This window comes from Giraffa tippelskirchi, chromosome 2 (assembly GCF_054371585.1).
Source record: "Giraffa tippelskirchi isolate mGirTip1 chromosome 2, T2T-mGirTip1v1.2.pri, whole genome shotgun sequence".
Taxonomy (NCBI): Eukaryota; Metazoa; Chordata; class Mammalia; order Artiodactyla; family Giraffidae; genus Giraffa; species Giraffa tippelskirchi.
Genome location: NC_137276.1, coordinates 91,530,447 through 91,543,579, shown reverse-complemented (window position 1 = coordinate 91,543,579; position 13,133 = coordinate 91,530,447). Strand labels below are relative to the sequence as shown.

At 40.9% G+C, this 13,133-nt stretch overlaps 1 protein-coding gene across 1 annotated transcript in view; it reads right to left on the bottom strand.

Moving 5' to 3' along the window:
• Positions 1-368: 368 nt before the first annotated feature.
• PCOLCE2 (procollagen C-endopeptidase enhancer 2) overlaps positions 369-13,133 on the bottom strand; it is an 85,882-nt gene continuing 73,117 nt past the window's right edge. The window contains exons 6-9 of the mRNA XM_081569628.1: positions 11,066-11,220; positions 6,926-7,009; positions 3,728-3,895; positions 369-941 (exon numbers count right to left, since the gene is read on the bottom strand). Coding sequence (XP_081425754.1) covers positions 811-941; positions 3,728-3,895; positions 6,926-7,009; positions 11,066-11,220 — 538 coding nt within the window. The 3' untranslated portion in view covers positions 369-810. The remainder of the gene's footprint in view (positions 942-3,727; positions 3,896-6,925; positions 7,010-11,065; positions 11,221-13,133) is intronic.

The following is a 13,133-nucleotide window of genomic DNA, read 5'->3' as shown; positions in this document are numbered from 1 at the left end:
AGTGGCAGGAAGGGCACTGGGTTTGGACTTAGGACTTCTGAGCTTCATTGCCTGTTCTGTCTTTTGGGAGGTGTGTGCTCTGGACAAGTTACTAAATATACTCGAACTTCCATTTCTATTACAAAGTGAAGGACCTGAACGAGATTCCTGAGGGACAAGATTCCAGCTCTCAATTCTCTGGTTCTTCAGAAAAGAATTATAGTCTGTTTACATGACTGGATCCAACTGGTTCCTGTCGTCCTTGGACTGCTCTTTTAGCAAAGTATAAATTGATACGAGGACAACCTTACAGGTAAATACCAGGGAATATTCTTTTCATAGTGTTCCACTTTTTATAAAAAAAAAAAAAGTTTAATGGCAGTCATATAATCATTTAAAAATATTTTATTAAGCACTGGTTTAAAAATTGCGAGAGAAGAATATAACACCTCAGAGCAAATGCTTGAAGGTAAAACAAATATCACTATAAATATTGCACGTATAAAAATCTCTTTTTTACATCTTCACACAACTCATTTCTAAAATATCCTTTTACAGCGATGCATAAATAAACTGCTTCCAAACTGTCAACGTTTGATACATTTAGTCTCATCACCCCTGTGAGTCTGCAGGCTTCCAATCAGATATCTGCTCCTCTTCCGTGCAGGCAACAGAACTTCCATCAGCAACACCCGAGCTCTCCTACCTACATCCTGTGAAGAGTAAATCTCTCTGAATGCTCAATATTTCAGGTTATAAATTTTCTTTTTCTACTGAGAAAAAAAGATCTTTCAAAGGCAGTGACAGAACGCAGCTTAAATGGACACAGTGTTAACATTGCTTGTTCTTCAGAGCGTCCAGGAGCTTCTGATTCTTGGTCTTGAACATCATGATAAAGCTGTTGGGCATGATCTTGCCTCGCCCATCTTCACCCACTTGACCCATAATTATGTAATTTAAACCTAAAAGAGAATGTAAGATTAATTTTTTTTTCTCTGTGTGTGTTGGTTTGAAACAACTTAGACTGTAACTTACCTCCAGGTAAATGTTTTACAAATGGTGTAATTAGATATTCGTTCTTTCTAGCATAAAATCTTGTTTAAGACCCTCATTGAAAAAAAAAATCTAACTTTGACAGAATAGAATGTTCCAGCTCTGCTTACATTAGGAAACTGGAATGATTAGACCCAGTCAAGTCCAGCTCTGCATAAGGTCTAATGTATTTACTGAGGGTCCTCTATAAACACTATTCCTATGAAAGGTGCTCCTTCCTCAAGGGACCATCTTCAGAAGGCCCCTCCTGGTCCCACTAGGCTTCTGGATCTCCCCAGGAATTTGGCAACTATTGATCCATTGTTTTCTGTTGTTATTATCTTGAACTATTTATTAACCCCTCCAACATTTACACTATGTAAGATTTTGAGGGCATGGTTGGACCATATACTTCTTTACATTCTTATAGTCACTAAAAAGATATGTACTAAAAAGTACTTTTATCTGTTGTACTATTTTTTTATATATCGGTGTGTCTGGCTAAGGTAGGTAGGCCTAGACTGGAGCCCACACTGAGTTATGTTGGGTTCAACTCTGAAGCTTTACATTGCTTCAGAAAAATGTATGTGTTACCAGCTCCTTTATTCTCCCTCTCCCGCTGTGTGTCATAAGAGACATTTTCCCCCTGTATAAGCCTTCCTCTGTGCTCCACCACTATAACTGTAGTGGTCCTGCCTGAGCCTGTGAAGGCTTGGCAGGCTGGGCAGGCAGATGCCACCGCAAGAGAGATGACAGTAGGTATGAGATCTGATGAGATGAGATCTGACAGCAAGTATCCAGACCTGGATTATCTGCTGTTCCGGATACTTCTGGAAAGAAATGTTACTTTTACAGTCTTTACTATTCCCTCTTAAGAGTCATTGGGATTATTATTTGGAATTTATGTGTTTTACGTGCATATTTGTGCTCATCTCTGATTATTTCTTCAAGAAACTATGTTTTAGAGTGTCATTTCTGAGCAACAGCATGTGAGCATATGAAAGTTGTACTATGTTGCTTTTTCAACAAACTATAAGGTGGTGTTGGTCTTATTTTTCTGATGTTCACTCCTTTTCTTAGTAGTGAGGTACAATGTTACCGTATTAATTTATAATTTATTCTTGATTATATCTTTTCTACATTTTGCTTTGAAATCACCAATGATTTTCTGTTCAGAAATCAAGTCCTTAATACTATTTAAGTAACATCAACCTCTTATCCATTGTGTTTTCAGAAATTATTCTACCATTTTATTTATCATGTTTGTTTGCATTTTAATCTTGTTTATAATGTTATATGAAGCTCTGAAGATCAAATCTGTTATGATAAAACTGATCAAAATTTCCCTTTCTGGCATTTTCCATTTTATTGTAGAAAGATTTTCTCACAATATATATATTTTTTCAAAAATAGAATCAATGTGACGCTGCTGGCCTCTGACTTTTCTGAACAATCTGAATTCATAGTAAAGCTTTCTTAATGTGGATATCTGTATTTCTGTATGTGTGGTAGAGGTTTGGCTTCTTTTGATTGTGGAAGAGGTATGTAATAAGACTGAGAAAAGGAACAAGCTGATGTTGGATGAGAAGTCATGGTTCATCACACAGTGGAGTGCCAGGCATTACTGCCAATACTTTTCATTGTGCCTCTGGAGAAAGGGAAAGGGTTTCCCTTTTCATTTTAAATCCTTCTCTACTTAGTTGGCACTAGTGATAAAGACCGCCTGCCAATGCAGGAGACATCAGAGATATGGGTTCAACCCCTGGGCTGGGAAGATCCCCTGGAGGAGGGCATGGCAACCCACTCCAGTATTCTTGCCTGGAGAATCCCATGGACAGAGGAGCCTGGCGGGCTATATAGTCCATAAAGTCACAAAGAGTCAGACATGACTAAAGCGACTAAGCATGCACTACTTATTTAACTTTTTAAAAAACCATAGAATATACATTACTTTTATATACCTGTTTTAAAAAATCACATGCCTCTGGCTCTAGGGTAACTTCCTTTTCCTAAAATTTATCTTAATAAACTCACTCTCACCCATGAATTTAATAATCTCATATCTACAGATGAGCCCCAGATCTTTCATTCTAGCCCATAGATACCTCTGTCTTCTGAACATCAGCTCTGAATTTCCTGTTCCTTTTTTTTTTTAAATATTTTTATTTGGCTGTACTGGGTCTTAGTTGCTGCTCATGGGATCTTCAATCATCACTGAGGTATGTGAACTCTTAACTACAGCATGTGGGATCTAGTTCCCTGAACCAGGAATTGAACCCGGGCCTCTTGCATTGGAAGCATAGTCTTAGCCACTAGACCACCAGGGAAGTCCTTGAATTTCCTATTCCTTGATAGATATTTTCCTCTACACATAGTAGTGGTACTTTAAGTGCAATAACTGAAAATCTCTCTCCTGAACCTCTTTCTCTGTCTGTTCCCTATTGATCCAACTTCAAATGCTTCTTGAGCTCACTGATCATTTCCATTATCCTGTCTTCTTCCACAAGTTACAGGAATTAAGATTGGAGCCCAATTCTGCCTGACTTCAAAGGCCCTCCTTCTCCATCAGAAGTAGCCAATACATGAGCCATGACTTGACTTCTCTAGACCAGCCATGGCGTGGAAAGATCCATGACTTGCTTGGAGAGACTTTCCTCTCCCCTTCTCTGCCCTTGAGCTCCCCTGGAAGATAGCCTGGAATTTTCTTCCTGCTCACCTCTTCTGAGGAGTGGGCACTGCTTGCAGACCACGATGACCTTGGCACTCATGTTCTTGCCGGCCTGCTGAATTGCCAGATTGCCCTCTTTATAAATGTTGATGATTGAGACCGTGGCGTGCAGACTCCCACCTCGAGGGATGGTGGTGATGACAGTGCCAGCCAAGACTGCAAAAGAAAACATTCTTTAAATCATAGGACAGTGAGCAGAACTGAAAATAGTTGTATTGATACATTCCTCTAACTTTCAGATCGGAAACATTTTAACGTTAGAAAGAAGGGCCTACCTAATAAGAGTCATTAAATTTAATTCTGTATATCTGTCACCAAAATACAGGTTGAAAAACAGGAGTCATGGGGCTGTAATGTTACCCTAGCTGTTAGGCATTGAAAAAAAACAAAATAACTACCAAACTGCAGTCAGTTGCTGAGACAGAGACTTGTTCTAATGTTTTATCCAACGTGTGGATCAATTACCAAACATGGTAATTGCACCTCTGCTTGTTAATACTCAACAGGACTGTGTATCTTTAAGGCAGTGCCATAATAAGAAGTTGCATGATGGACGGTTGAGCCATAAAGATCTGAGTCCTTGTGTCTGTGTGGGTGAGCACTTACCCTTCTGTATCTCCCCCTGGCTCCTCTCTTTTTATTTATTTATTTGGCTGAGCTGGGTCTTAGTTCCTGCATGCAGGATCTTAGTTCCCTGACCAGGGATCGAACCCAAGCCCCCTACATTGGGAGCTCGGAGTCTTAGCAACTGGACTTCTGGGGAACTCCCTCTGGGTCTTTCATATTCTCTTTCTTATCCATACTTTTTATCTCAATTAACAAGTCAAAGTATAGAACTGAGGTATAACTTTAAACATTTCCTTGGTTAGAAAAAACTCTAGCAAAATTCCGTTGCTTTTCATTATGTAACTCTCTCTTCTTACGTGTAACACTCAGAGAAGAGTCTTACTTCTGAGCCACAGAAAGAAAGATGCATTGTTTCACAAAAGCATGCTTCGGGCATTTTTTGGAGGGGGTGCATTCCATCTGACCCACTCCAGTATTCTTGCCTGGAGAATCCTAGGGACGGCAGAGCCTGGTGGGCTGCCGTCTATGGGGTCGCACAGAGTCGGACACGACTGAAGCGACTTAGCATTCCATGTGATGCAGGACTTGCGATGAATGACTTTTTGATAATCCTGTCCTTACCCAGAAAACCAACTGCAGCCCCCAGTCATTGTGAAATCAAAACCTGCCCCTAAAGGGATTTCCTTGGTGGTCCAGTGGTTAAGACTCCATGCTTCCACTGCAGGGGGCGTAGGTTCGATCCCTGGTCAGGGATCTAAGATACTGCATGCCGCATGATGTGGCCTATTAAAAACAAACACAAAACCCTGCCCTTAAGAGTGTTACCAATGCTGGTTAGGAACCAACAGGCCTCTGGTGATTATATGGGGTCATTTTGCCGTGTGAGTAAGTCACAATGGAATAGATGGAGTTTTGGACTTGATAATATTACTCTTTCAGGATAAAGTGAAAACTCACTGCTTATGTGGTATGCAAAGCTAATCACATCAGAATTCTTATTACACCTTACTTTGATTCCCAGTGATGAGCAATTCTCTGCAAAATGTCAGTCGGTAGCGGAGTGAAATCAGATAGCTCCGAAGGACTGGGAGGGAGATTTCCTTAAGCACCTGTTACAGGAGATCACACTGGATGTGGGAGCAATGACACCCGGTGCTACTGGTCTTCATTTTCATGCCTGTTATTTGAATTCTGGCATGCAAACTCCAGTTAGATTTAGGGCCCTAACTTTTTTATTGGGTATAGTTGCTTTGGGGGCATCCCAGGTGGCTCAGTGCTGAAGAATTTGCCTGTCAATGCAGGAGACATAGGAAACTCAGGTTCAATTACTGGGTTGGGAAGATCCCCTGGAGTAGGAAATGGCAACCCACTCCAGTATTCTTGTCTGGGAAACCCCATGGACAGAGGAACCTGACGGGCTCCACTCCGTGGGGTCACAAAGAATTTTACACAACTGAGCTACTGAGCATGCATAGTTACTTTATAATGTGGTACAACAAACTGAATTAGCTATGTGTTTGTGTGTGTGCATGTGTGTGTACACTCAATCATGTCCGACTCTTTGTGACTCCATGGACTGTAGCCCACTAGGCTCCTCTGTTCATGGTATGTTCCAGGCAAGAATACTAGAGTGGGCTGCCATTTCCTCCTTCAGGGCATCTTGCTGACTCAGGGATTGAACCCACGTCTCTTACATCTGCACTGGCAGGTGAATTCGTTACTAAATGCGCCACCTGGGAAGCCCCAAATTAGCTATATGTATACATATATTCCCTCCCTCTTGAGGGCCCTAGATTCTTTACTGTCCTCACATCTTTATTACAATACGGTCAACCTGGGCTGCAGTTATCACTTGAAGGCATAAGAAAAAGCAAGCAAAGCCTCTTCTGGGAGGCCCTCTGTGTTGGGTAACCTATTTAGGCCGTAGCAACTTTCTTTTCCTGATAAGACTTTTCTTCCATACTCCTTTTAAGCATAACCAACATAATTCAACTTGGGATCATTTGCCCTTAAGCAGTTTTCACAGAATGTGCAAGATTTTTTTAACTGGAAAAAAAAACTCTTTAGGAATTCTGATTCATTAGGGAATATCTCCTCAGGTTCCAGTTTATAAGAGTTTCCAAACGGATTGCAGATTTCCAAGTCTTAATTTCGTCCTCTGGAGGGACATTGCAGAGGAAATGCTTGAATTTCTTCTGAGAGAGGCCAGCTTGGATATGTTTCTGATTTATTTAAGTTGAATTACAGATGTGTGAAAAAATACTCAGTACATGAAAACTATGTAAGAAAAAAAAAAAAGGATGCAGGGGTTTTTTTCTGGGGTGGGGGGAACACTGACCTAGCCATAACACACAGAACAGCAGTGCCATGTACCAGAAGTCAAATTACTAAGTTTTAAGTTTATGTGAAAAACATGCATTTTTTGCACACATTTTTCTCAGTTGTGAACTGTAACGCTTCGAACAGTTCAACACACCTTAGTGTGGAGGAAAATATTTTCCTGGGTAGATGCAGAATGTAACTGATCCTTTACCATCCCATTCATGGCAGTTCCTTTGAGATTAAGCATGCAGTTTCGGGTTTCTGATTAAAGAGGAAAGACTGGGTTTTCTTTCTTACCGAAGTTACTTGAGCAATAATTGCTCTCCAGAGTCCCCGACCGTCTACACTTCTGCTGACACAGGGCCACGGTGGGCTTTAAACCTTCATTCCAAGAAGAAATACACAAGATTCAGGAAAATGAATGCATATATTATTGGTGTTTAGATCTGAATCAGTCAATTTAAAATTCTCATATATTTCTCTGAGCCACCAATCTGTCACTGCAATGAAATAATTAAAGAACCTGAAAAGGATATTCCTCATGTTACTGACTTCTACTCTTAATTTCCTCAGGGTAACTCAATGCCTTCTGCTGAGCTTTAAACCTGAGATCAAAGATAACCCAAATTTAGCCCTATTCTCTTCTTCCTTTATATATAACTAATGCTGTAACCAAAAATATATACAGTCTCATGTGCCCTGCTTACCAAAAACCCAGAACAACAAATAAGAGCACAGGAAATATAGGTAAAGTCTTCACTTCACCAAAGGAATTTTATGGGGTTCCTGAGAGTTTTCTTGGTGCATTTGAAATACACAATTGCCCAAATGTTAGTATTACAGGTTTGGGGGGACAATGCTCATGTGATGAAGTGTGCTATATCTGTAATTAGATGCAACCCATCACTAAAACATTTTGAGCCTGCCATTGCCTATAAGGATCTTAAGAACTGAGAAGTAGACAAATTTAAAGTACAGCTAAATAGATAAACACAGTGGTTCTCAATCAGGGGTGATTTCTCCCATTAGGTGACATTTGGTAAACTCTGGAAATATTTTTGGCAGTCACGACTAGGGGTTGATACCAGCATCTAGTAGGTAGATAACCAGCAATGCTGCTCAACATTTCACAGTGAACAAGACAGACCCCAACAGCAAAGAATTATCTGGCCAAAAATGCAAATAGTGCCAAGGTTGGAAAGCTGTGATATGATGATGATAATATTTAATCCTTATGAAATGTAATGAAAATATTTAACCCTCATTATCATCATTAAAAATGTTTCCAAAACATTTGGTAATGATTCCCTTATATGTGGCAACATGTTAGGAAGAACTAAACAGAACAACTATCATAGAGCTGTGCATATTGGGTAAGAATTTGCCCTTCTAATATGTTCTGCTAACCCTTCTGTGAATTTACGCTTAATTTGTATCCCTACTTATCTCCAAAAGGATCTAAAGTGGATTACAATATTAAAATATACACAGTTTAATGTTAAAATATACATAATAGCATATATATATATATATATATATATATATATATATATATATATTTTAGAGAAAGGGCTCAGAAAGCATTTAGAGGGAATATTGTTCTAAAAGTTGGGGACCTAAATTTATCTAATTCACTGAGTCCAAAGCTAAGTGCCTTAGTAGTTCTCCTTGTCTGATGAAAGAGCATCTTCTTACGTGGACCACTTGAAACCAGCTCCTTCTCGGCCTCAGGACATTGGTCTGGAGGTTGGGTAGGTGTCCCACCCTGACACCCTTCATCTTCCTGTCTGCTCTCTGCTGCCCTGCACACCCAAGCGTGGCACGGGGTTTTCAGCTTTCCTCTTCACGTGCTCCCTCAACCATCTCGATGGGTCCTCCCTCCTTGGGGACAATCCCTCTCTGGCTGTAGCCTCAACCCCCCACCCATCCCAGATGTTCTCTCTGGTCCATCTTCACCCCTCAGTCCCAAGCTCACGTGTCCTTCTGCTGAAGTCTCATCACCAATCTCTCATCCTTCATCCAACAGAACCTCCTCTCCTTCACGCTTATTTATTTACTCTCCTGCTCTCATGACTGCTTATTCTTTCTTTCTTTAGAGGTTCAACGCACTGACCCCTCTCCTAGTCCCCACTCCATCGACCTGGCCCATCTTAACTCCTTAGCTTCTCCACATAGTTTTCATGGTCCATTAGTTCAGTCACTTTCTTAACAATACTTACACCCCTGTTCCGCTCTGCCCTCTGCCCTCTGCCCTTTAGGAGTGCTGTAGGAGACTCTTTTCTCTTTCTGTGCCTGCTCACAGAGAGCTGAGAACACAAACAGACCCTCATCCAAGTGACAAGCTGCCCCCACAACCCCCAGGGCTCCCACCTCCCTTCTCGTTCTCAGCGGGTGACCTTGCCTATTTTCTGGTGAGAACAAAGATCACAGAACAAAATGTCCTCCACCAGACCTCTGAGCTGTCTCCATCTGTACCCTCACTTCCTTCCTCTCCTAAGAGAGGAGGCTGCCTACCTCTGGCCTAAGATCTGTCCTTCTGCACGCCCTCTGGAGGCCAGACCCTGCCATCTTTGTGGAAATTTCCTCCTCAGCTATTCCCTTGCTCTGCCCTTCTGTTTTCCCTCTTTGCAAGCTACTTCCCCTTAGCTTTACCATGTTCAAACACTCAGGCTCTCTACCTCCCTTCCTCAGGGCTGAACCCTCAGACTGAGTTGCTGGACATGGTGTTCATTTCCTGCCATGCTCTGCACCCCCCCCTCGCCCTCGTCCAGCTTCTACCTGCACCATTCAGTTCACACAACCCCTACCAGGGTGTCCAGCAGCCTCCACATCATGAAATCAGATGGTACCATTCTATTCCTGCTCTTTTTAAAAGTCTCATCAACATCTGAGTGAGATGAATTCTAAACATTAAGTGAGAATCTAATCCTGAACTTTGCTTAAATCCACCAACAGCTTCCTCCACACGTAGGATAACATCCCAAATACTTAGAGCATAAGGAGCAAGGTGGTAGAGCCCAAAGATGAAGCTAGAAGGAGAGGCCCCAGGAAAAAAGTGTGAAGGAGATTGGCCCCTGCGCTGTCCTCTGGTCTGGCCGCTGGCCACAGGAGGCTTTTTAAATTTAATGAAGTTAACAATTCAGATCTTTAGTTGCACTAATCACATTTCAAGCATCTAAAAGTGGCCACTGTAGTGGAAGGCATAGGTGTAGACAACAAATTTAAGTGGGGGAAAGACACAGTCTGCGCTGTTGGGAGTTGAGGGGAGGGACAGGGCATGCTGTGGGGAGTTAAGATAGGGGAAGTCAAGGGAACCCTAGGAGTGTGGCTACAGATGCTGTGGCCCAGGCCTGAGAAAACAGGTGGAGAAGCAGAAATGAGACAGAATATAGTGTGATAGAAATGAGTTAAATCTGATATATTTTCATTTCAATGTCTAGCAGTTGCAAACCTGTAGGAGATAATTTAAAATTCATGTTTACAACGTCAGAGAAAGTTTAGGACTGGATATAAAAGCTGGAGAACCACATGGGTGCAGACAGACGATTCACTGGAAAGAAGAAGGACACCAAGGTCCACTGAGAGAACTGGAGAAATATTGCTGCGATGTGCGGCAGTACACTTCCTGGCCACAAGGTGGCACACTTGCAGAGTGCTCACAAAAATCAGCCCTTCTGGAAGTGCCTGTACTCAGGACAGCCCTCTCTGCGAACTGTCAGAAAATGGTGGGCAATAAAGCTGGGCTCATTTCAGCCTATTTCACGTCTTAACCTTAGATTCCCCCTTCCCACTACTTTCTCCTCCCTTTCAGATTTTGAGATCTGAGGCCTGAAATCCTGGTGGGCTGTGCTGACAGGGTGTAGAGACAAGAAACAGGAACCCTCTGTTGCCCTTGTATTTCTTAGGTCATACCCAGACCAGAGGTCCCCAACTGGTGTCTACAATACATAGAATATTTTTGTTTGATTTACTCCAGCTTGAAAAAATAACATATTTTGTATGGCACATTTTAGATCATACCTCTCCCCACAACAAAGTCCAAACACTGGCAGAAATGAAAACAGGCAGGAATCAGGGCCCTGAAATTTTAACCCAAAATACTACAGTTCTATGTAATAAAAAGAAAAACATGATTTTATAAATGCCAAGAAAGAAAAATTAGGCTTGTTATGATCTCCACCTATTATAGGGTTCCTAGTATTTTTAAGTGACCATAATTTTCTTGGGTAACATTTTAAAATTATTAGCTTATAAACATTCTTATATCTTATATTTTTCTTTCATTCATGGAATCATATTATTCTCTTATGTAAGTTTTTGTCTTTTTAACTTATTTTAGTTTCAAGTATTTTCCTCTTAATCAGTTTTTTTTTTCCCCCACTTCAGAAGAATTTTTCTTATACTCAAGTCTGAGTAGAAATTTCAAAGCAGACTTACTTGTAGTCACTGGAAAGGTGGTGGTAACAGGCAGTGCAGTGGTTGTCGGCAATTTTTTGGGCCTGAATTTGTAGTGACCGATAAATCCATCTGCAGTTAAACTTAAATCTGATAAAAACTGAATGAGAAGTTCGTTTCTCTCAGATACAATTGGCCTAAAAGGGAAAAAAAAGTTTAAAAAATGCATATATATAGATTTAAAAGTGTAAGGGACACCTCTGAAATGTAGAACTAATTTCCCTTTAATTTCCAACAATAGATTACTCTGTTTAAATTGAAAAGTTAAAAGACTTAAAAAGATGACATTCTTAACCTGCTCAATATTCATGCAAATAGCTAACATTTACTGAATGTTTGCTCAGTTAAGCACTGTGCTTTTTGCAAACTGTTGAATTGTGTTTTCACAACAACACTGTTATTATTCCCTTTTTATGGATCGGGTGACTGAAGATCAGAGAGTTCAAGTGATTTGCCCAAGGCCCTCAGCTTATGTGTATTGAGAGTCAGGATTTGAATCCAGGACCAAGTGCCTCTGGAGACAGTGGCAGACACTGGGGACAATGTAAACACTGAAGCTGCAGCTGGTGCTTCATAAGCACTCTAGGGTCTGGTCTGACTCAGCAACCACACAGCATCTTTGAACTAAGACTCAGTTCCAGCTTGCCTGGGGAGCTAGGGATTGCTGGCCATGGGGAATCAGATGGAGAAACCTGGTGAACAAATTTCCACACCCTGTGAAGACACAACCAAAGGGATCATCTCAGAGAGCTGGTCACCTAGGGATAAGAAAGCCATGCAGAATTTAATGAGACTTTCATTTCATTGTTAATAAGAGTTCTTATGCATGCCTGAAATGGAAACCTTTCTGTTTATAATCTGGGTAGCAAAATGCTCTTAAGGAGAAAGAGAAAGTAATTACTTTGTTTTGTGGTCATGAACAACCTCATTAAGAATCTAATTTTAAAGCAATCTTAGGGGCGTGCTGGTTACTTGGGACTAAAGATTTAGTGGCGATAATTACTGAGGCTCAGAAGCTCTCTTACTTAAATCTTAGGGGATAACTCTATTATAAAAGTTGGTAGTTTCATCTAATCTTTTGCTATTGTTATTTAAACAATGGTTTAAAAATGCTGTTTGGCTAATTCCATTTTAAAACTATTTAATTCAGAAGTGGAAAAAATTAAAATTATTTAACCGAATTAATTGGTGGTTTGACTAAACTCCTTTTTTGAGGCATCTTCTCAGCAGAACCACTTCTTAGCCATCTTGGACAATAAATAAATGAGGCAACTCTTGTTTTCCCACACCTATCAGCTACTTTGAGTTGGAAGCATGGCGGGGAAGGTCGATCTGGACTTGCCCACCAGTTGGAAACAGTGCAGGGTCTTCTGTGTCCTGAAGGTTATTGCCTTCCGAGCCAAGGGATGAACCAAACCTAAGAACGAGCTCTGTGACCTCCCTTTTGCCTTCTAGTCACAAAAATGGACCAACATCATTTAAATAATGCTTCTGAGCATCAAGCTGCAAACATGAATATTTTATCCTGCTTCTGAAAATATTCCATGAGATAAACACAGCGTGCATGAAACACAGTTCTCAATTACAATTACAAATAAGACATGTTAACCTTGTTTAGATGATAAAATTACAACAAGCACCTCTTGTAAGCAGCAAAGAAAACCCGAAGATCAAACCAAGGCAGCCTTATGGGCACAATGTTATAATTATAGTGATCATTCACTGCCTCTTGTATGAACTAATCTTGGAAGCACTATACTGGAAGCTGAATTTTCTCAAGGAAGAGTATTTTTGTAACAAAGACATATTTCAGCTATGCTGCTACTGAGCTTTAGTATGAATGTGACAGAACCGCAGTGCCATAAATGTACTGAGGGCCAAGTGTTGCATTTGCAAATTAATGTTACAAATCACTCGAAAGGCAAGGGGACATCTCATGTGTGCCCACTCCCCACTAGCAAATCCCAGGACTGGATAAAGGATGCTGACTGCTATCTTACAGAATTGGCTATGAGAACTGTCTGCAGCCAACCAACCACCATATTTCTGG